This window comes from Nelusetta ayraudi, unplaced genomic scaffold (assembly GCF_046127955.1).
Source record: "Nelusetta ayraudi isolate G7.1 ecotype Tasmania unplaced genomic scaffold, CSIRO-AGI_Nayr_v1 ptg000120l, whole genome shotgun sequence".
Classification (NCBI taxonomy): Eukaryota; Metazoa; Chordata; class Actinopteri; order Tetraodontiformes; family Monacanthidae; genus Nelusetta; species Nelusetta ayraudi.
This window is the reverse complement of record NW_027466170.1, coordinates 1,730,016-1,753,552: the sequence shown is the minus strand read 5'-3', so window position 1 is coordinate 1,753,552 and position 23,537 is coordinate 1,730,016. Positions and strand designations below refer to the sequence as shown.

Sequence of the window (23,537 nt, the reverse complement as noted above, 5' to 3'; positions counted from 1 at the left end):
ATCACGCCTCAGCGTTGCACTCCGCCATTCACACGACTCTAACCCACTGACCCACAATAAAGTGTATTGTGATATGATAGCCTCGCACTATATATGGAGGACGGCGGCGTGAATGCGAAGCATTGAGGCTGGCGCACGAGCGGCCTGCCCGGTCGGTCGAACCCCATGCGCAGCATTCAGACGACGCGTCGAAACAGTGAAGATCTGTGCGATGAATGAAGAGGAGCACAGTGAGTCGTCTGTGGTGACTCGGAGCCACCGACTCGCTGGTTCACCCCGGCGGAAGAACCAGGAGGATCTCCGTTCAACTGCCGTCTAGAGTTGTAATATTATAATCAAGAAAAGAGGAAAATCTTTCGATTCTAAACAAACGTTGTATTGTAACAGTTGTAGCAGCAGTAGTTGTAGTTGTAGTTGTGGTTGTCTACCATTTCTCCCCTTCAAAATAACAAAAGTAATTAGGTTTGAACAGAAGAACAAGATATAATCTTTTTTTTTTATCAAACGTTTGGTGACATGATGAGGGACATTTCATCAGATATATCAATATCACAGCGCATGTTGGGGGGAAATACAATACAGAAAGAAAATTCAAATGAGTGATGAGTGAGTTTTACTCAACTGTAGCCCATCCCAGTCACCTTTGGCAAACTCACTCTGTTGCTGTATGTTCCTCGACACAGTCCCATTTTGAGTGGAAGGTATCGAGTGCTAGTTTTCCTGCTGGGACGTTGAGTCCAGGCGTTGCCGTCACTGCTGATGTCATTACTGGTCAGATTAAACGATGCGATGGGAATGACGTCCACATTTCAGTGACAGCGTTTGGACGCTCACAACTTTGCGAGTTTGAAGAAAGAAAATGTTTGTATTGCGTGTCGGTTACTTGATTGTTAAGTGTCTGTTCTCTGCAGAGAAGTCTGTCCACCAAAGGTCCCAATTAACCAATGCGAGGACTCTGGGTCTAAACACTGCAACGTTACCTGTGTGTGGAATCTGCTGAGGCGACACGCGCTCCATGCAGAGATTTGGCACTGCGCCAGCAGGGGGGGGGGTTGGAGCACTGACACGCTGCCTGCCGGGACTTCGATCCTGCAGCGGTGACGCACAGTGAGCTCAGAGTCAGCGGCCCACTGCTGGTCTGCCTGTTTCCTCCCCCTCTGCACACACACACACACACACACACAAACACACACGCACACTGAGCGAGGAGTCAAACGCAGGGGGAACCTCGGCTTTGCGGTTTCATCCTCCTCGGAGCGACTTCTTCCTTTTCCTTTTCTTTTTCTTTTTTTTTTTTGCTTTTTCCAAAAAGCCAACCCTCGAGCTCTCGTGCGCTGATGATGATCCACCCTGATCACTGATTCCAACTCTGTTTATTCGTCAAACCGGTAAGTTAGACAACTTTTTAATTAATTTAATGGTCGCTGAAGCGGGCAGTTTGATTCCGGTCGAGGGTATTCCTTCCCCCCCCCACCTCCTCTTTCCTCAAAGCTTCTCCGACCGACCAGCGTGACCACCTTTACGCACTACGGCGATGACTTTATGAGAGGTTTGTCAGCGCGATGCTGCGTCTCTGCGCAACTTACGGAGGCGCCTACGGACTCTGTGACCGGGCGCGAGAAGTCACCGCACTTTGTGTTTGAGGGTTGTGTGCGATTCAAATGTGTTTCAAGCCAACACTTAATAAATACACAGAGTATATCGAGGGGAGTTGTAGTTGTAGTTGTTACCAATCCAGCGTACAATTCTACAATTTATTTATTTATTTATTTATTTATTTATTTAATTTCCGAGGTTTCGCGATAGTAATTCTATCTGAGTAATTAAAAAAAAAAAAAAAAAAAAAAAAAAACATTTTTCCTGTACTTTTCTAGTTGTACCTCGCGCTCAGCATCACCGCTAATTAGCATAATTTAATTGGCTTGTAAAGACAATGGGACTCGCCGTGTGCTCTCTAATAACAGGGTGACGCACTGTCGTGGGTGCGTGATGACATCACCGGTGGTATGGCCTGGCCCCTCCCCCTGAGGTTCACTGTGACTCTGTTGTGTTTCCACGGGGGCAAAGACCCTTCATCTGATTTATTGAGAATGTCTATTGTGTTTATAATGAGGACGAAAGAAGCACACACACACGCGCACACACACACACACACACACACACACACACACACACACACACACACATACGCACTTGGCCCAAGATGAGACTTCTTGTCATTTCTGCCCCTGGGCTTCTATTGTCTGAGACTAAATTCCTGCATGGCTTAAATCAATAAGAGGCTCCCTCTAACCCCCTCACCCCTCCACCCCCCCCCCCCCCAAAAAAAAAAAGAAAAGAAAAAAAACCTCCCTACACACACAGAGGAGGGCCACGCACCGCGACACTGGCTTCTCCCTGTGTTTTATGTTGTTTTCTTTTGCGACACTACATTGTTTAATGACTGAAGTCGATGACTTGCACACTTGCATGAAAAGTGTGCATTAACCCCTCAGCTTGCAGTCAGTTTGAAACCTGCACTGTGTAGCCGCTGTGGTCATGAATTTCACAGAACAATGGGTTTCGTTTCATTGTTTGAAAGATGATCCCACATTTACTATTTTCCCCTCACAAGTGTGTGTGTGTGTGTGTGTGTGTGTGTGTGTGTGTGTGTGTGTGTGTGTCCCTTTCCAGGACATCATATTGTGCTCCTAATTGATGTTGCGGTGTGCTAGATCAGGGCTGACGCCTGTAATTATGCCATACAAGCGTAAATGCCCTAAATGAGGAGGTTGAGTGTGTAGCTGTGGATTTTTTTTTTTTTTTGTTCCCTGTACACTAAATTTAATTTTACTTTCCTGCCAAAATTAGTATAATTCAAACCAAAGCAAGCTAAAGAGAGCAGAGCAAGGCATGGACGTGTGCATGCGATGCTTTTGACTCGCGTGCCGGGATTATCGGGGTTGATCTCAAGCCGACCGGGCCACTCGGCCATTACCACCTGTGATTGGAAGTCGCACACAGGACACAGCGAGTCTGTTATCAGGGGGCCGATCCAGTCGTCCATCCATCCATCCATCCATCCATCCATCCATCCATCCGCCCCAGTGCTTGCAAGTGCTTCCAGATGGCGTTCCGTGCCTGCCTGACCAATGTCAGCCAGGAGACATCGTGCCAGGGAGGTTTCACATCCTGACCCGAGCTGGCTCAGCAGTCCACACACACACACACACACACACACACACACACACACACACACAAACAGACAGACTTTTATATAGAAAAAAGGAACCGGTAATAGCGGCTGATTAACTGCGGCATCCAGACGTTTCTTCCTTGCAGTCTTCTCATGGGAAGCTGTTTTTGAGCGGCTCACAGTGGCTCACAGTGGCTCACAGTGGCTCACAGTGAACCGTCGAGACTGCAAGTCATGCTGCGGGAGGTTACTACGAGTTCATTCTCTCTGCACAGGAAGTGGCAAGGAGTCACTTCCAGGATGTTTGGGGCTAAAATTTACAATGGGCCTGTGTCTGCTTCCTTGTCATGTTCTAACCCAAGATACGATTTTCCTGTGAGTTGTGATTTCCGAGCCAAAAGGACGTGCACCTTTTCTTTTGCCCCTCGCCAGTGAATGAATCGAGGTCGTTTAACAAGGCGTGCACACAGTATCGTGGATTAACAAACGGCACGGCACATATTAGCTCCGCAAAATGACTAAATCCCGAGCGGAAAAACACATTTTCCCCACGCAGAGCGCTGCCTGGGAAAGACTTGGTCAGATTTTTCCAACGGCTAAAAAACAGTCATTAAGTCAATCCCCTGTATTTGTCAGACAAATGGAGATAACACGTTGGCAGTGTTGTTTTTTACACCAAATGCACGTTTGTCGAGTGAAAACGTTGAGTTGTGGCCTGTGAGTGTATATGAGTGTGTGTATGTGTGTGAACCGGCACTGGGGAAAAGTTGACTGTGTGTGTAAGGACTGTGAATTATAGCGTTAAGGTGTTGGGACACGAGGAGTTAATTGGTATCCCCAAGCTAACGATGCTGGTGATGTCAGAAGGGGAAAAACAAAGGTGCACACTCTGACACACAGGTTTAAGTAACTTGTGTGCCGTTTTAGGATTTGTTAGGGGGAGTTTGACAGCTGGATGGATGGCTCCTCTGTATTTTATGATGAAATATTTTGTGTGAGAAAAAAAAAATCTTTTTTTTTTAAAGAATTTTGGTTTATTTTACTACTTTTACTACTCATTTTCAGACCCTTTCAACTTTAGTGTGACAATATGACATCCAATATCCTGCTACTCCTCTTTAATTTTTCCACAGCATAGATCCAGAGTTTTATAGAATCAAATTCACTTGTTCTTATACCCATTTTACACCCCTCACTCTTTACCTAATTTAGTAAGAATTCAAAGCGATCCAATGGAATTTTTTAGTTGAGGTAAACCTTGTGGGGAACCGAGTCATGTATCCTATTCTTGTATCTGGACCAGAGGGATGGACGCAGGTGTGGAAAAAATTATTTTTGTGTGTGTGTGGATATCAGCTGGACCCATGCCTTCCCAGTACCGCGTGCCGGAATTTCATGCACTCCTGTTGTGACGTCTCCAGTTTCTCACCTGAGCTGTCAACACACCCCACATTTTAACCTGCTCCAAATCCGCATTCTCTCCTCTGCACGTGCACTCTGCACGGCCACCCTGACCTCCTGACGCCGTACCTACTGACAGCTCGCCTGTGTAGAGACACAGGAGAAGCTCGTCAGGCCCTCCGTCGGTGTACGGTTCCACTGGAAAACCTGACCGCCAAGCGGCATGGCGTCAGCCCGATGCGGAGAAGAGAGGAGTGACGGACGGCGAGAGACGGGCCAGAGGAACTCATTTGCGGACTCGGGTGTGAGCGGCGACACACGGCCAATTACTGGACACGGCCCACGTAAAGAGACGTTGCCTAAGCTCCAAAGCAGAGAGTCTCGGCGAGGATCAGTCCTTCGTTTGCCGATAATGGGCACCTCCTTTGAGTCAAACAGCGGGTACGGTTGTCCCGATCGCGTCGTCCTCATACAACGTGCGCATTATCTGCCGATCCACGGAATGTCTGACTGACGGCGCGGTGCAATTACCTTAAACTGTCTTTTTGCCACCTCAGTCATTTTCTCTTGTATAATCTAATCCGCAAGGCGTAACTCAATCATCGCGGGCACGGTGACCAGCTGTGTCCCCGAGGGTGGACGGAGGACTTCACCGGCGGCCGCTACCAGCGCAGGAACTCTTTGTCGGGCCCTTCATACCTGATGACAAAGGGTTACTCCAAGTCTTCTCAACAAAGACAAGGAAAGCAGCAGTATCACCAAAATCCTTCCTGACAAATCTTGCCAGACCGCCTAAATAAATGGCGTCATGACCATATCCGTGCTCTGACGTGACAGCCGTGTATAAGAAACATATACACCCAATCGCCAAAAAAAAGGCAGATACAAATCGAGGCCAAGTTTATCAACCGTACCGCAGAATCATGTTTTAAACTCAGAGAGTGCTCCACTGTGATTTCCGAGCCGTCGCCACACGCGACTGAACATACCAACCATGGTGATGCCTGGCCTGCTAAGTTGACGTTCTACATTGTAGTATAACGTATAAGCTAATGCTTTGGCTAGCAAATGCACATGGGATTAGCATTTTCTTGTTCACTCCAAGAATTTCTACTCTGCGCGTCATCAGAGTTTAAAGTGGTAGTTCACCAAAGTAAACATCTCCGCAAGACCAGCGGCCTTAACATCAAGTTTTCAGCCAACATTCCTGCTGTAGCTGCCGAGAGGGGAGCCCTGTTCATGTTAGCGCTTTTGATTTAAGGCAAAGTAACTCGCGTTCCTCTGAATGGATGGCATTGTGTTGTGCCGTCATAACTGACTTTGGCCATCACTTTATTAATTGCTAAAGAAAAAAACAAAACAGGGAGGACAAAATTCTTAATGGACTTAAACCTGCAGCCAAGCCTGCTGTTCACCAGGCCTTGTGCCAACCATCCAGCCTTAGCCTCACTTTGCCCTGGGGTGACGTTCACTACTGTCACTACCAAATGTTTGCTTTGTTAAGCTTTGTGTAAACACATCGTAAATTCCAGACTGTAGTGGATTGTAAAAAAGTAACTCACTGTGTTTATATTTGTTTCTGAAAACTTCCTTCCTTTAGTGTTGACAGGATACGTACAGATACCAACATACGTAAAGTTGTTAAAGCTGAAGAAGCAACAATAAAGACAATATTATATTGCCTTGTGTTTAGGGAGACTTATATTTTTCCTCTAGCTGATTGGATTTGCTGGCCACTCATGTGGGAATCATCTCCAGCTTCTTCAAAGTCTAAAGTATGAGACCTTTGTTGGGAGGGTAAAACCCTGTTTCACATCTCAAAACTCCTTTTTAGGCCTCCACTTATAATTATGACATATACAGTCTGAGAAGACTGTATCGTCTGAAAGAGTCCAAAGTCTTGATGAGCTGCGACTCATCCGAGTTCCCGTTGTTCACCGTTTGTCACGATAAAACGTTTGTATGCAGGATGTTTAGCTACAAATCCTCCGAATGGATCTGTGAACGTGACCCGCTGAACCTTATCCTGTGTAAACTTGGCAAGCCGAAGTGGACCGGAGCCTGATGGCTGCTGCCTGAGTGGAGCGCCGGCGCTCCGATCCTCCAACCTCGACCCCGGCTTCTCTCCCGTCACCTCGCTCGGCCGCCCCGCTGAGAGACGAGGATCCCGCCTCATCCCACTGCTTCCTGTTCTGCGGTCCCTTCCCCTCCCTCGCGGCACCACGCAGGAGGATTTCTTGGCTCAGCTGTGCATGACATCAAGGGGCCAAAAAAAGATTTTTAAACAGTTGCCGACTCCACAGGAGTGCCGCAACGCCAAATAATGTCCATGTTTTTGTCCCGACTTTGCCATCATGGCTTTATCGCGACTATTTTTAGCTTGGTCGAACAAAACAGGAGAGGTGACTGGTCATCCCGTGTTGTTGGGACGTGTTATTTGAACATGTCAAAAACAGGGCTGACGGTTCGGGGTAATTACTGTTTTAAGGTTTTTTGGAGGGGGGAAAAGTCACTGCGCTGTTCTCCCTTTTCTTTATGGTTCTTTTTCAAACTGTGATCCTGTTTAGTTGAGGTTTTTATTTTTCCCTGCCTCGCGTAAAGTGACGAAGGGATGAGTGGGTGCCGCTGGTGTCGTTTGGGCTATTTTACAGATACCTCAGAGGCGTTAACACGGTGCTTTAATGTGCTCCACCCTCTTTTTTTTTCCCAACCCTCGTTCTGTTTATATATTGGTTTTCGCCTTCTCTCTCGATCACCCATCTGACTGCTGCGTCTAAACAAAACACTTTAAATGTTTCAGCTGCACTGCGTGGGGACTACGTAAGAAGAAAAGAGTCAATTTTCCACTGCGTGGAGGAATATCTGTGTGCAGAGTCGCAGATGCTCACAGCAAACTTGACCTTAAAGACACCTTTAAGAAGATAATTAGAGGTTTGAAAGCATGTTTGAGCTTCGTAAACGTATGCAACGCATACGTCTCGGAAAAAGAAGGATTTCATCGTGTTTTTGTTTTGTTCTGCTCTCCCCGGTCTTATGTCTCTACCTCTCTGTGGTTCATGGCTCATTCGTATAAGGGAATACTTCTGCCCTGTAATTACATTTTCTTTTGCACATTTCTTGTTCTTTTCAGTTGTATCAGGTCGACGCCCCAGCATTGTCCTTCGCTGCCTCTTTCGCTGCTCTGGCTTTCTTCTGCTGGCTCCTTTCCCCTTTTGTCCCCTGAAAATGTTGCTAGAAGTTACTAAATCTGGCACCTGGAAGCAGTTCTAGCCAAAGCGTCATGGCATCATAAACAAAATGGCCCTATATCAGGGTAAAGTTTAAGACCTCACCGTCTTATATAATGTCAGTGACTTACAAGTGTTGTGTAATTAGCGTTTATGGTTTGTTGGCGCTGCTGAATTTTAATGCTGTGTATGAAGTTCACCTTGCAACTCAAACTGTGACTGAGAGGATCTCCTGTGAGAACCGCACAGCATAAGTCACACTGTTGCACCTTCACGTCTAGTTAAGCTTTGCTTGCCCGTCTGCCCTCGTCCGAGAGTGATTGAATCGGCTTATCAGCTCACCTGAAGCTGATTAATCAACTCTAGGTTTAATCTTGTTTAATGAAACACTCATATATTTGGATCATTGGGTCATTACAATGTGGGTGGGTTTTCTTTTTTCTATTACTCAGGATGTGGTATAAGTGTCATGCTGAGAGAAAAATGTGCCAAACTATTGTCTATACTGGTTTCTATACATACAATAATGTGCAACAGAAGTCTCAAAAGTGTTCCAACATGCTGCACTGCTGGGAGGTTGAGGTGCAGGTGGAGTGGGAGATGATTTAGGGCTGTGGTTTATGTGGAGGAAGGGAAGTCTGGATTGTCTGCTTCTACATGGAGAACATCTGAGAGCTCTGCTGGTGTTGTGCCCACTTTCTGCACCCCCTCCTGGGACATTGTGTCCTTTTCCACGCTCTTCTCCTAGCACACTTGCACTCCTTGGACATATATATGATGAAGCCGTTCAGGTGCTTTGACGTCCAAGAGTGTTTTTTTTTTTTCTTTACCTACTGGCTCTACTGACGCATTTGAATCAACCAGCTAGTAAAACACATGTTCAGGTACATCGCTCTTTATCTTGGAGTGACTCTTTCTACTTGCTCCTCTCCGTCATCGAGGGTTTGGTCTTGAGACTTGCTCACATGCTTGGAGAGAAGCTTTTAAATCACCTTGCTGTCGCTATACGCAGACGACTCGAGTTTATACATTCACCACGCCGTAAATCGAATGCATCCATTTCAGTCATTGCCTACATGGAATTCCAGGACTGTGCTTTCTGGAAAAACCAAGCATTCTTCTTCAGCCTGTCTAACCAGGTCTTTTTATAATTCCACTTTCGCCTCCAAAAAAGAGGGATTTAATTGTATGCACCCCCACTCCCACTTTTTTTTTTTTTTTTTTGCTGCCTTTTCTGTTTTTCATCTCTCTGAGTATCTTTGTGCATGTGAATACTTCTGGCCTGTAATTACATTTTCTTTTCATAGTCCTAATTCTATATAATGTGTTTTGTTTTTCATCAAGTGGACGCTCTGGCAGTGTCCCTGGCTGCCACTTTCTTCCCTCTACCTCACTTTCACTCTGTCCTTTCCCCTGTTGTCGCCGGAGAACTTTGCTAGGAGTTATTAAATCTGGAATCTGGAACTAGTTCAACTGGAAGTATGGTGGAATAAGCAAAATGCCCCCATAACACGATAAAGATTTAAGACCTCACCTTATACCAGACTAAACCTTATATAATGTTAGTGACTTACAAGCGTTGTGTAATTGAGGTTTATGGTTCATTACTGCCGCTGGATTTTAATGCTGTGTGTGAAGTTCATCTTGCACCTCAAGTTGTGACTCCTGTGAGAAGCATACATCACTGACAGCGTCTCTCTGGGTCACTATGCGGAAAAAAAGATGTGTTTCACTTCTTGTGATGATGAATTTTAACTCAATGCAAGAATTTCTGAGAAAGAAGTTCTTTGCCATGACATTAAATTGCAATTTTCTTTGGGACGAGCAAGCTAAGGAATGTGTAATGCAACTAAATGTACAACTGAACATCCTTTGGGAGTGAACAGTGTAATTACACAGCATAAAATGTCAAAACCAAAGTAAATGTACCTCATACTGGTGTGTGTGTGTGTGTGTGTGTGAGAGAGAGTGTGTGCGTGCGTGTGCACAGTGACCACAAAGAGAAGGAGAATGAGTGGGTTTGGAGAACAGAGGTGTTGATTTTCTTGCTAACTTATGTTTAAAACATGATGACTTGCTGCGTTATAACACACCCACATGCACACGTATGCAGGGCAAGCACGCGCACATGCACGGTCTCAGCGGTGGTGGGCGGGGCCTGTGGTCAGACTGACTCTATAAGACTCACAAAGGTGGCCTGAATGAAGCACTCAGGCTGTCAGAGGTTCGTGTCACTCGTCCAGCTGTTAGGGTTCAGTCTTGGCTTCATAGATTCAGGGATTCAGGGATTTTTATTTACATTTTTTTTTTAAAAAGAACCCATCAGTATTTTAACTTTTATTGTGCACTGTGAACACCGCCAGCTATTTTTTTGAGGTTTCTTTCTCTCTGAAATCAATTCGGAAATCCAGTTGTTTTACTGGAGAAATTGCAGAGAGCAGAACCTTCCGAGCGTGTATTCGAGTCCGGTCCTGACTCACCATTTGCGGCTGCTTACAAAGCATCCTCGCCAAAGTTGCCACGGCAACTGAGGCATTCAACTGCAAGTGCGGGGTAAGTGTCCGGCGGTTCTTCTCTCTCTTCTCTCTCTTCTCTCTGCCGTCTCACGTGCCGTCTTGTGTTTCTGCTCCGGGACTCAGAAACTGAAGAGTTTCCTTGTGTCCTCTCAAATTCTGCCAAACTGAACCGCATCTTCTCTCCTTCTTCTTCCTTTTTTTCTTGGTCAGTGGCCTGAGTTGTCTGTCTGTTCTGCTGTATAACAGGAGTGACTGGTAGGCCAGGTAGAAAGCAGAAAGGAGAAAGCTGCCACTAATTGTTGATCTTGACTGTCATCACGTCCTGTTGGACTGGAATCCTGCTGCTGTGTCAGTCATCTCCAACTCTGCAAGTGAAATCGCTGCAATACGCTGCCTTGCTTGTAATTTTGCAGTCATGTAATCGAGGCCACTAATGACAACCTGCCGCATGATGAAACCTTCAAAGACCGTCAAATGCTTTTTTCTTGCTTCATGCTGATTTTTGGGATAGTGCGTGATTTTTCCTGATTATTCCGATGCGCAAGTCATTCCTCTCATCATTACCAGATGAACGTTTTCGCGCTAGCCTTTTAAACATCAGTCTCCTGCTTTAAATGGAATCTTCTAGATTCTTCTAGGACACAAATGACAATAATTGACAGTGAAGCCAGTGAAGCTCCAACCTGAACGTTAACCGCTGTGTCAGGATGCTAAATAAACCTGATAATGGAAGTCTTTGCCAGGGGGGACGGTAATAAAGGCCTCACCAACCGCTCGTTTGGTGCTGATTTTAATGGGCACGTGTCAGCCGCTGGTAAATATTCCCTGACTCCAGACAGCTAACCTTAGAAATGACGCCTCGCTTTATGCTGCTCGTGACGGGCTAATCTTGTCTTTTCATTTGGCGACCTTCAGTGTGTAGGGGGCTTTAAGACTCCTCTCACAGTATACATCAGGAGTTTCTTGACTGACGCAAACATTGTCGGCCTGCCGTGCCAGCAGTTGTCAAGTGTGCAAATAACCACGTTTGAGCTTTGAGCAAGCGATTTATAAATATGTATGCGAGGAATAACTGCAGCAAAGCCTTGTTTCATTCACGACCGTCCGTGCAGAGGATGTGAATCATGTTACATGTTATTTACGGCCTGGAAAGCCGCCCGTTAACTCCATGTCATTTGGGTCAGTGCGCTGTCGGGTGCAGAAATGAGTCAGGTCACCTGTTCTTCTTCTGTTTTTTTGTGGACCTGTGGGGACTTTGCATGCAAGTGAACCTCGCGAAGCTGCAACCAACCATGTCACGTTACCCGGGTCATTCTGCACGTCTGGAAAAGGCCTGATTGTTGGTTGCTGATCTTGTCCTCCCCATGTGTGTCGTCTGCAGATCTTATGTACATAGAAGAATACATTGAAGAAGATGAGGAACCACCATTGCTGCTCGGCTCTCGTCCTCCTCGCGGTAAGCACAGCTTTTGTCTTTGGACTCAGTGGCCTCTGGATCGCCGTGTGTGAGCCAACACCATTAAACTGCTGCCTTCATGTTTGTCTGTCTGTGTTTGTGTGTGTGTGTGTGCATGCGCCTCTTCAGGTTCTTGCCTGCGGTGGGACTGCAGCGGTGCAGGGTGGAGGGTGGAAGGATGGGCTGGTGTGCCTGCAGTGCCCTGCTGGTCAGGAGCCCACAAAGGTGAGAAGCTTCAGACCGGATGGAATGAAAAATAAAAACTGACCACAGTTTAGATGTTTTGATGTTTTTTTTGGTGGATAAGTAGTGTTAAGTAATAGTAATAAGGTCTGACAGTCAAGTAAAGTCATCCTCCTTGTAAACTTGTTTTGTCCAACGAGAATCCAAATTTAAACGTAATGCTCTCCAGAAAAACAACATGTTTAGCCCTCTGTTTACAGCCTCCGGCAATGCTTTCATCGGCGCTCTCAAAGAATTTCTTTTACATTTCTGGTAAAAACAAACCAACAAAACCTTCTTGTTATTGGCAGGCTTGTGAGCAGATCCAGAGTCCAAAAGAGGAAGTGCGGTGCCAACTGTGCCCGGCGGGAAGCTTCTCCAACGCGTCAGGCTCCGCCCCCTGCCGTCCGCACGCCTCCTGCGAGGCCGCTGGCCGCGAAGTTTCGACCGCCGGCACGGCGACGACCGACGTTGTGTGTGGCGCCTGTCTGGCAGGGTAGGCACAGCAGACCTCACCACATTAACGTTTGTCGCCGGCTTACCTGCCTGTCTGCCCGACATCTGAATGAGGCTCTGCGGCCTTCAGGGCGAGCACATAAACTCATAATGACTTGGAAACGATCCCACTTTTAGGATCAAAAGAAGAAAATGTGCATCCACGCCGAGCTCTCCAGACTGCTGACTCCTTATTTTACTGCAAATTATTCTGCTGCTTCTTCCCTGCTGTCTTCATCCCTCCAGTTGTGGTTGGACTCAATTTTGGCTGTTTTTTTGCCTCGTTTTCTTCCAATGTTCAGTTTCGACCCTCCTGCTGCAGGGGAAGTTGCCGACCAGAGTCCTTGCACGAAATGTAAGCGAGCGCCTCCCTGCGTCCTCCCTTCACACGGAGTCAAAATGAAATTGTTCTTCTACTTAACACCGCTCTCCTCTCTCCGCTCTCTTTCCAGCATCACCGCGCGTCAGGACGGTGCGCACCGTGGGCAAAGGTCCGTCCAGCAGCGCCGTCGGACCCGTCAACGGCACGGTGGTGCGCAGCGCCGAGGAGAAGACGGCCGAGTACGCCGTCTTCGCCCTGGTGCCCGTCTTCTGCGTGATGGGCCTGCTGGGGATCCTCATCTGCAACATCCTGAAGAAGAAGGGCTACCGCTGCTCGTCCGACAAGGAGGGCGGGGACGAGGAGACGGCCACGCCGCAGAAAGAAGGTAAGGGGGGGGTGGGGGGGGAAATGACAGAGAGATTAAAGAGGCCGAGAGAGGAGCAGAATTAAGGCTCTTAAATTGCGGTTTCGGTGCGGTCGTCGCTTCAAGACGGCGAATTAGCAAATTACTGCGGGCACACGATGTGGTTGAGTTACGTTTTAAACCCTAAAAAACCCAAGAGGCTCCGCGTCACTTCACCCACCATGTATTACTGGGACAGCGACCACACACAGGCCTGCAACGGGAGGCATTCGGTTCATCCCTCTGACTTTTGACCTCGCAGTGGTCGCCGCGATTTCAAACGCACTCTGCTTTCCCCCTTTGTGCGCTCTGTTATTCTTGAATGTTTTCTGCCAGTAAGGGGGAAAGAAAGCATTCCCATCAGCTTGCTCACCCGCCCTCGGCTACGTCAGGGAGGAACTTAGTTGGGTAAACAAGACTGGAGAACTGTGGGAGGGCAGCGGAGAGGGACGGAGGTGGAGTGGGGGGAGTGCTGTTATTCCAAAATACCATTAGAAATCGATAACTGTGGAGATGTTGGAGGTCCCATAGTTCTGTATCTGTTTTCTTTCTCATCCCACACCCCAATGGAAGCATCTGTCATTATTATGTATCAAAGAAAACATTCCCAGAACTCTGTATATTTTAGCCCTGTGTTTACAGACTGTTGCAAAAAAAACCATCTTGTTTTTAAAGTCCTGCTTTATTGGACCTACAGCACATTTGGACGGGGACGGAAAAGTGATGGCCATGACGTTGTCTCAGAGAGAGGGAGGTAGGGGCCAACGCCTGGCTGGGGGGGGGCGGTCAGAGCCCCTTTGTGACATCACAGAGCTCTGATTGCCAGAACTAATCTCAGGAACGAGCGGAGGAGAGGCAAAGGACGGAGCTTTCCCGTTTCTGGGGGAATTCACAGTCGCACCAGAGCTGCCGTGTTCTTGATGTGAAATTTGCACAATGGGACCTATAAAGAGTGAAAGGTAGACAGTGTCGAGTTGCAACACCTGTTCACACGTTCAGAACACGTTGAGCTCTCTCATTTCTGCCCTTTTGTGTGCTTGTTGCTGTACTTCTTGACTATTCTCTGTAACCCTGCTCTTCTTTAACCTGTGACTCTATTTCCTGGTCACACTGCCTAGTTTGGTGTCATCTACACCTTCTGTGCAGGGCAGACCTCTATTGTTGCGCGTACAATGCTTGAAATACACCCAACAACTCCTTTGATGGCGCTCACTGTAGCCGCTGCTCCGGGCCTGTTCTGGAAACCCCAGGGTCTCCTGGACTTGTTATCTTCCACCGCCTCCGTCTGATTAGATTCACCAGAGAGCACAATGAGCGCGGCGGCGAGTCGCTCGCAGGGTTTCTGCACGAAATGCATGACATTACAATAATCCACCTCAGCGCACGGTTCCAGGTGCCAGTCCGACAATGTTGAGTCACTTGGGCAAACATCACCGGCGTGCCGCAGCGTTTGGGAGCTTCATTCACCAGTTGGCCAGGGTTTGTTTGGTTGTTTGGGAGCTGCTGGGGAAATATTTGCCCTTTCGTCCTCCAGTCGGATCATAAGACAGATGCCAGAGGCAGTTCGTTGACACGTTACTTCCTGTCTCAGCGTCACGTGAGTTTTTCTGCCCTGCCCCCTCCAGGAGACTCGGAGCTGCTCCTTAAATTGAGTTGTTATGATGGAAAAACGAGAGAGCATTCCTGATTGCTGAGAGTAAATATTGGACATATCTTTATTGTCTTTGGATTGGTCTCAACTACGTAGAGAAAGAAAAAAACACTTAAAATTCTGTCTGTATCTGTTGGCGTCTCCCAGTGTGTATCTTAAAATAGTGCTAAAGCTGGGGTGGGGGCTTGAGTGGAATAGATGGGCACCAAAAATAGGAGGACGAAAGTATGCGCAGTTTAATAACGTAAGCTTTTCCACTGCCCATAAAAAAAATAAAATGTTTACAAGTAGATTTCTCAAACTCTCGCTTGCGAAACTAAACGATTTAAAAAGACATTTGATATCTGGATCCGTGCCGAAACTGCACGATCCAGTTTACAATCGTCGTAAAACATGTAATCCAAGTCTAGGAGTTCAGCGGCCTGCAAAACAAACGGCGAGGGAAGTTACTGGCGTGCGAGCGTGGAGGGATGGACGGGCTAATCCGGCTTTTGCCAGCCTCACTGGCCTGATGGCGACAGGCTCAGAGGTAGAGCCGCGTGACGCAGCCCAGCGGCCCGGCCGGGCTGTCGGACGTCAGGTGGTTTCAGACCACAGCTGCCGCCCTTCGACAGATCCTCAGCACCTGCTGCCGCTTTGTGAAGACGAGATCAGATGAGAAAACAAGAATCTGCCGGACTGTAAGAATTCCAGTGCTACTGCTGGATTTTCGGCTTCTGTCAGAGCGGGCCGGAGGTTCTGTCTCTTGTTTTCACCGTTGCCGTGGTCTTTGTTGTGAAACTGAAGACGTCTCCGCCGCTGAAAGGGAAACTCCTCCATATGTCCCCTCCCCTCCCCTCCCCCGCCTGCCCAACCGGGTCGCCGCTCTCTTTATCGGCCCTCAGATTCTCCATTCAGCCAATTTCTGGGCTCCTGAACGCATCATCCGAACTCGACACGCCGGCTCCAGCTCTCCTTTCCCGGCAAGATCAATAATTCAATCCCGTCGTCACCTCAGCCTCTCCTCTTTCTTCCTCTGCTTTTTTCTTCTGTCTGCTCTCTGTTGCTCACTGTTTTTATTTGTCATCACCGCTGTGGCCACCTCATACTGTTGGTTATACCAAGAAACTCCAGAAGCCCTCTAAGACTGATGCTTTGTGTCACTAAGTGGTAAGAGCTCTCCTCGCTTGTGGGACGAAGCGAGGAGAGGGATCAGTTCCCTCTGTATCAGTACAGTACAGTATCTTATGAATAAAATTGGTGAATTACACGATACGGGACCTTAACTGACATCGGCGATGATGTTGATGAAGTTTAACTTTGCAGTTTAGATCATTTAAAAGGGTCATCAGCAATCTAATTAATGAAACTTGACAGATATGCTGATGACACTCATATTTACTAGTGATAAGTTAATGGAGTGTGTTTTTGTTTTTTTCACAACGTGAGATTTAAGGACTCCTACAGGTCTCCTGTCAGCAGACAGTTCTCCTATGTGGAGGGAATTTAGAGGGATGCCGTGACAAGATCAGTGTCTGAATGCGTGACTGGGATAATAATAAGGGAAGTGCCAACCAAATTAAGTCAGCATGGACTGAGGGAAGTGGGCGCTGCCAGGAGGTGGAAACAAGAAATGAGAGAACAAGAGCAGACGATGATGCTTCAAAGGAAACCCGACTTCTTCTTCTTCTTTTGTAAAGATCCTTAGTGCGGCACGATATGCGTCTCTTCTGCAGCCCTGACCGGGCTCAGGTTGGATGTGAACTTCCTGCGCTTGCAATTTTCTCACCATCTCCAGTCAAGGGGAAACACCCGGGGGGGATAAAATGCAACGAGCCGAGTCGAAAGCGTCTGACTCTGCAGATACAAGACGGGAAAGTTCGACCACATCGGGACAATAAAAGCACCGAAAGAGAAGTCATGGGCAAACACAGTTTATGGAGACATTTTATAAGACATTTCATAACCTGCTCGGACGGCAGGCGATGAAGGCCAATCTGACACTAAAACACTATACACACACACACACACACACACACACACACACACACACACACACACACACACACACACACAGTTCAGACCTCGTAAAGGCCGTCGTTACTGTGTAACCAGCGTCGAGACGCGGCTTATGCGAAAGGTTGCATCGGCACAGTAACACACACACTGTCACCTGGTCTCACTCACACACACACACACACACACACACACACACACACACACGCACACACACTGGTGCCGTGCTTTATCAGTGCCACTGAATGGAGTGCAACCGCTGACCGAGCTATTCTGGACGCCCCCCCCGCCTGCCCCGCCCTGCCACGTCCCCCTTTTACCCTCAATGCTCTCCTCTCAGCTGCCTCACTGTGCCGGCTATGGTATTATGGGATGGTGTGAGCGTCGGCGGCGGGAGGGGCAGGGCTTTTTGCGGTGGCGTCTATTCTTCGCTGCCCAGTCATCCGCGTCCACCCCCTTATCACTCCCATCATGCTGCGGGGCACGGCGTCCCGGTGGTGACATGCACCGTGTGAACCGTGGGGGACCATATGATGGAGATTTTCACAGCTAATCCATCTCTGGATATAGACAGCAGCCTATAGGGCGTGGAGTCAAGTTTGGAAAAGTTTAGAAAAACAGTAAAGCGTCTGTGTGAACAGCCCATCGGATCCTGGATAAAGTCTGATAAGACCGATGCAAAATTCCTTTTTCGAGCTGTGTGACACAGTGTAAAGGTCATATATATATATATATATATACGTTGAACATTTTTATTTGTCACTCACAAACAACGTGAAATGCCGAGAACTGCCCACAAGTTCAAAAATATACAAATTAAATACAATTAAAGTACAAATACAAAAACAAATACATGAAAAGACATCCAAACTAGTGCAGATAAAGAGAAAGAGAAAGTATTGATGATTTTAAGACTTGTTTTGGACCAGTTTGGTTCACAAAAATATAGGATCTTTAAAGAAGCAGAAAAGACATCGCTTTGATTTGCTGTCCTATGAAGATGCAATGGGCATCATCATCATCATCATCATCATCATCATCATCATCATCTCTCCCTCTCTGTCTCTCTGCAGGGAACAGCTGCCCCTACATATCCGACGACCTGAATGAAGACACCATCAGCGTCCTGGTTCGCCTCATCACTGAGAAGAAAGGTAGGTGTGGAGTGACGCTGAGGTCAAGCTGTGAGCCCAGATGATTGGGCCTTAAAAATAAAAGTCCACAGTTTTCAGTCTAATCGACTAAGTAGTGAGCTTTCTGGCAGAAAGAAAAGTTCTTCATGTGACCTTTGACCCCTGTGAGACGACGCCCCTGCTGAGTTTCATCGCGGTGTCTGTGCGTTGTGTTTCTCAGAAAATGCCGCCGCCCTGGAGGAACTGCTGCTGGAGTACGAGAGCAAACAGATGGCCGCGAGCAAAGGTTCCTCGATCAAGTAAGAGAGATAAATTTAACATACTGCAAAATTTCATGCAGTCTGTAGCATTGATGTAAGCAGGTGTATTCATTATTAGTTGGTTAAAAGAGGTCATTTTCAATAGCGTAGTCTGTAGTTACGTCACTTCGGAAGACCTAAAAGATTTTCACCTGGAGCTTGTCAAGACGGAAGATGCACTTTGAGCGGTTCAGCTGTTCCGTAACATCGGCGTTAGATATATTATCAAATATTATCCAAAGAACAAACTGAAAATGAGGAAACGAACACGCACAGCATGTTGCAGTTTCCTGGGTGCAGTTTCCTGGGAGGAGCCGTGGAGCCGTGGAGAGGCCTGAGGTCGTGACTCATCGCCGCGTGTCAGATGAAACCGCCGCCTCTCCGGCCACGAGGCCTCCGTCACTGAGCTCTGACGGCTGTCGCACAGTCGCACTGTCGCGCAGTCACACCACTTACACGACCGACTGTAGTTGCGGCCGCTGATCCAGTTTCGGCAGAGCAGCCGCTGAAAGTGCTGAAGTAGTCGGAGGCTAATCTGGCGAGTGGGAGCGACGCTCAGCTGCCTCGGTATCAGGGTGGTTTTGGGGTCATTTTTCTGTTGTTGTTTTTTTTTTTGACCCAACTGGATGTATTTCATGGCAGTAATTGAATCCCATGCAGCGCTGCGTGCACAATAGCAAGAGGCGAGGCAGGGGCTCCGGCTGCTGCCGCTGCTGCTGCTGCTGCTGCTGCTGCTGCTGCTCAGTCAGCCGCTGTGGCTGGAGATTCCAGAACCTTCTGACACACACACACACACACACACACACTGAAATCTAGAGGGCCTTTAGATGTGGTACATGTGGTGGGTGGTTGGGGGGTTACTGAAGTTCACCCACCAGCCCATGTAACACAGAGATATAGCTGAATCATCTGTTTTTTCCCCATCTCTGCCACAAAAGAATTGTTGGATTATTGAACAATTGAGTTAAACCGATTGTAAAATATGTAAATGTAAAAATTTTCTTTTTCTTTTTCTTTACTTCATTTACTTTTTTTCCCCAGACATTACAAAGGCAGCAGCCAAAAATGACTTCAGAGCATGTGACAGTGACACCCTTATATGTTAGGTTACATTGGCTTAGCAGTTGCTCAAACGTGCACACAAATCAATGTTTGCTGTATCGCACTAGTGAAAAACAATTTGGATTTAGTCTGACACTGCTAGCTTGCACTCGCTGTAGCTAGCCATGATATGAACAAGACTAGAGACTAGAATTAAACAATTTGATAGATGTCTTTGCATAAATACACCTGCTTACCTTTTAAACTCTACAAACAGCCAAAAACTAAATGAATCTAATGTGGAAGTTTTAATTCACAATCTTTCACCTTCCCTTCCTTCCTCCAGGTTCCCCATGTTGTCCCCCCTGTCCACCTTCCGCTCCCTGCCCAGGATGTGCTCCCACCAGTCTCACCTCCACACCATCTCGGGCCTGTCCGGCTTGGCGCCCAAGCACGGCTACCGCTGCACCCGCTGCGCCCAGAAGAAGTGGCCCGCCGTCCTCATCCCTCCCCTGGAGTCGCTGAAGGATCCGCTCAAGCCTCCGCAGACCCTCATCCTGCCCTCGCTGGACTCAGCCAGGGACCAGCAGAAGAGACCCCTGCTGGGAGGGGTGTTCGCAGACTGCGCGCAGGTGCCGGCGGCGGCGGTGCCGAGTGTTAGGATGGAGGACGGGAGTGACGGAGTGAAGGAGAGGAAGGAGGGAGAGGTGACCGTGCTGTCGGTGGGCAGGTGAGACCAAAGCACACTCACAAAAATGGGATCAAAATGGAACCATGTTGTTTTCTCTGTTGCGCTGACCTGAACATTTCGCGTGAAATAGTTTGTTACAAATGAATGGATGAATGATTTATGCCCCCTAGTGGTCTGTTTCTCCTGTCAACAGAATTTGTACCACTTTTATCAGACAACAATAATCAATAAAGAAAATAAACTTGATTCAATACATTTTATTGCATACAAAACACTTCAGCCTGTGCTGCTTGTCCATGCACTCTTGATGAAAACTGTTGTTGTTACGGTTTACTACATGTACAGTACAATTAGTACGCACATGAATGACATTATATTTATTTCCTTTTATAAGTGGAGATAACAGAGCATTGTAAAGTTTAAATTTCTGTTTCATCATCCTACAATTAAACCTAATCTGTTTTGTGTTTATTCTGCTTTTTACACACTTCCTCTGACCCCTCCCTCTGCATACACACCCTGCATTGTGTAATTATGCAGTCTTGCATGTTGGATTCTATGTCCGCCACGTGCTGCGGCCAGTAGACGGACAAAGTGAAGTGATGCTCAAAGGAGCACGTGTTCGCCTCACTGACGGTCTGCTCTTGCCTCACCGACAGGTTTCAAGTTGCCCAGATCCCCGAGTACAAGCCCGTCGTCGCGGAAACCAAGACTTCATCGTGTCGCGAGCAGCGGAACTCGCTGTTTGGCGGGAAACCCTTCTACTCCTCGTCCATCAGGAGGTGGGAATTCCAGACTCCGGAACTTTCCAGCCACCTGACTGGGGCTGTTTTGTGTTTTCCAGATGAGCTTATCAGGCCTCTTTGTTTTCCTCTCCGTCAGGTGAAGGGATGCAGAGATAACGCACGCTAAAGCTACCTCACTGAAGACAACTTCATCACCCGTGGACGACCTGACGCCTCCTGGCGGGGAGGGAGGACGTCTCTGGAGAAACAAGTATCACAGAGAGAAGCCCCTTGCTGTAGGGAGAGTCGCTTCCATTTGAGCGATGAGAGGATTACGGCTGTATTTATTATTACTGTAAAAAAAAAAAGAAAAAGAAAGTCTGCTTTACAAATGTGACAGGTTTAATTTGGATATATGAAAGAAGGAAAAGACAAGAGAGACATAAGCTGCACTTTTGCCCATTCAGTTGGGCTTCCATAGAGTTACACACACACACACACACACACTGGTACACACACAGTGATAAAACACACACAGGTTGACACTCTGGGCAAACACGGCCCTTATGAAATCGTCACGCTGCTCCTCTGGACAATAAGGGGCGAAGACGTGGGACCTGATACGGCGTGGAAAGGCAAACAGCAGTTTGGCAGTAAAGGTGTCATATGACTGGCTCAAATCGGAGGTCACATTACACTTTATTGAACGACACACTAGCACTGAAGTATTACCTGGAAATGCACGGTATGACGCGAAATTTGATTCTATTTTCACTATTTTTTCTTTTTACGTTTGGGAATAGAGTTTCAGTAATTCAGCTTTTACAAACTGCTTGATGAGAAATAGAAAAAGCACACCGGAGCTACATGCAAACTGACAAAGCAGTGCAGACCGTCGCTTACAAAGTGAAAAAAAGAGACAGAGAAAAATGGAAACACGCTGCAACGCGGAGGGAATGACAGATGATGAAAGTGTGTTTTATCTTTTCATCCTCTCCTTTGGAACCTGCAGATGTTAAATGTGTACTCTCAACAAAGGAAAACAATGTCAACTCCTTTACTTTGACACTAGATTCAGGCCCAGGTCATTGGCGAGGGGCCGAAGCGTGTTTTCACTCTTGGTCCCGATGCTGGAACTCAGTCCTGCGCCCCGGCTGAACTTCTCAGCTCGGAGCCCCTTTTTTTTTTGTAGAAAAACCTTGTAAATGAGTGTACATATGTAAATATGGGTGGGAGTCGTGGAGCAACGCATTCCTTGGCTCTTAAAAATCCCCAGCATTTTCTAAATGATGAAGTGAACAGCCAGTGAGTGACACTGAGTGATCAATTGTTGCAACAAGCTTGTCAAAACTTTGTGCATCGACGGTGAATATCCCGGCGCGACGATCCCTCTGCACATCACCCCCCACCGCTTGCACAACAATTCTGTCTCTCTCTTCCGCCGCATGAAAACGTTCCCCCGCCACGCTATAAATACGGCACAAATGCATACAGAACACGCTGTGCACACAGACAGACTCCAGTTACGCAACCGCTGTCGCATAACCCAGCCCCAAACATATTAAGTTTTTATTGTTAAATTAAATAAGCCGGCCGGTGGCCACAGAGGGGTTGCTGGTTGCTTGCTGGTTGCTTGCTGGTTGCTTGCTGCGTCACAGAGCCAAGCTGCTCACCGGGCTTCTGTCCACATTCTCCTGGGCTGATCACAGAGGGCTGTTTTGTTTTTTTTTTCTTTCTTTTTTTTTTTAAGCCTTCATTTTCATATTATCTCATTACATTCTGGGTAATTACGACCACATGGCCGGACGACTGGACATTCATTGGCTGCAGTAGTTGTACGTGTTTCAATTTGATCTGTTGATAATTTCCTTTTTTTTCCTTTTTCTTTTTTGCTGTCCTTAGAACCATGAAAGCTGAAGTGTTGCTCATAGGGACAAGAAAGGAAAAAAAAAATCTAAAGAGAAATATCCATCTCATCAAGTTTGTAGATTGCTAAAAAAAAAGAAAAAAAAAGAAAAAAAATAAGATATTTTCCTGTATGTTTTTACTCTTGAAATAAACTATTTAAGAAAAATATGTGGTTTGATGATCTTGACTGAACACAGAGCGTTGTGGTTATTTTCTGTAAAGTTTTGAGTTCCTTGGAAATTTATCAAAAAAAAAAAAAAAAAAAACTGTCAAGAAACTAAAAAGCTGATCTGTCTGATCTTGGGTAACCTTCGAGCTCTTTCTCGTTTACTTAAGCGGATGCGTCCCCTAGCGGTAGATAGGGCGTATTGGCTGATCAGTCGACTGGCAATGTAAAACCATTACCGGTGTGTATTCCAGAGGTTCCCACGAACTACACGTTGCATTTTCCTACAAATAACCAAGAATTTCTCGCTGTTTCCTTGCACATTACCTCATAATCATGTGTGTTTGGAAATATTAAAGCTGTAAACAAACATTCACCGAAGTGAAAGTCTTGGGAATACAAATAAGAGGCTCAGGCATTTTGATAGAACTTTTAATTACTCTACATCTTAAGCCAAAGACACGTGAACATTCAAAACAAGCATAAAAGGACAGAAGTGTGATTGACGATCATTATCCAACCCACTTAAGACCACAAAAAACAGACAACATGTCTATTTTTTGTCCAGTTTGTTGACAAATAAAGGTGGGGAAAGCATCATCCAATGAATCAGATGATTATTCACAACATCATAACTACTTTACATAACTACATTTTCGATTTTTTTCCATCTGGTCACATCTCAGTATGTGATTCCACTAGTTAATGATA

The 23,537-nt window shown here is 46.8% G+C and overlaps 1 protein-coding gene across 2 annotated transcripts; it reads left to right on the top strand.

Annotated features, from left to right (window-relative positions):
- The first annotated feature begins 1,187 nt into the window (after nucleotides 1-1,187).
- relt (RELT TNF receptor) lies at nucleotides 1,188-21,670 on the top strand. Of its 2 annotated transcripts, none has more exons than XM_076049820.1 (11): nucleotides 1,188-1,388; nucleotides 11,701-11,775; nucleotides 11,905-12,000; nucleotides 12,309-12,493; nucleotides 12,795-12,847; nucleotides 12,945-13,199; nucleotides 17,937-18,017; nucleotides 18,217-18,295; nucleotides 19,683-20,066; nucleotides 20,687-20,809; nucleotides 20,910-21,670. In XM_076049820.1, the coding sequence occupies exons 2-11, from the start codon at nucleotides 11,734-11,736 to the stop codon at nucleotides 20,911-20,913; spliced, it is 1,302 nt and encodes a 433-aa protein (XP_075905935.1). In that variant the 5' UTR covers nucleotides 1,188-1,388; nucleotides 11,701-11,733; the 3' UTR covers nucleotides 20,914-21,670. The 2 variants fall into 2 exon arrangements, with proteins under 2 accessions (XP_075905935.1, XP_075905936.1); XM_076049821.1 differs by lacking the exon at nucleotides 1,188-1,388 and adding an exon at nucleotides 9,785-10,356.
- Nucleotides 21,671-23,537: the final 1,867 nt, after the last annotated feature.

Bases quoted from the DNA above. Each gene is read 5' to 3' on its own strand.
- relt (XM_076049820.1), top strand. From the start codon at position 11,734: ATGAGGAACCACCATTGCTGCTCGGCTCTCGTCCTCCTCGCG. The intron at 12,001-12,308 runs GTGAGAAGCTTC...TGTTATTGGCAG, and splicing joins CTGGTCAGGAGCCCACAAAG to GCTTGTGAGCAGATCCAGAG. The intron at 12,494-12,794 runs GTAGGCACAGCA...TCCAATGTTCAG, and splicing joins TGTGGCGCCTGTCTGGCAGG to TTTCGACCCTCCTGCTGCAG.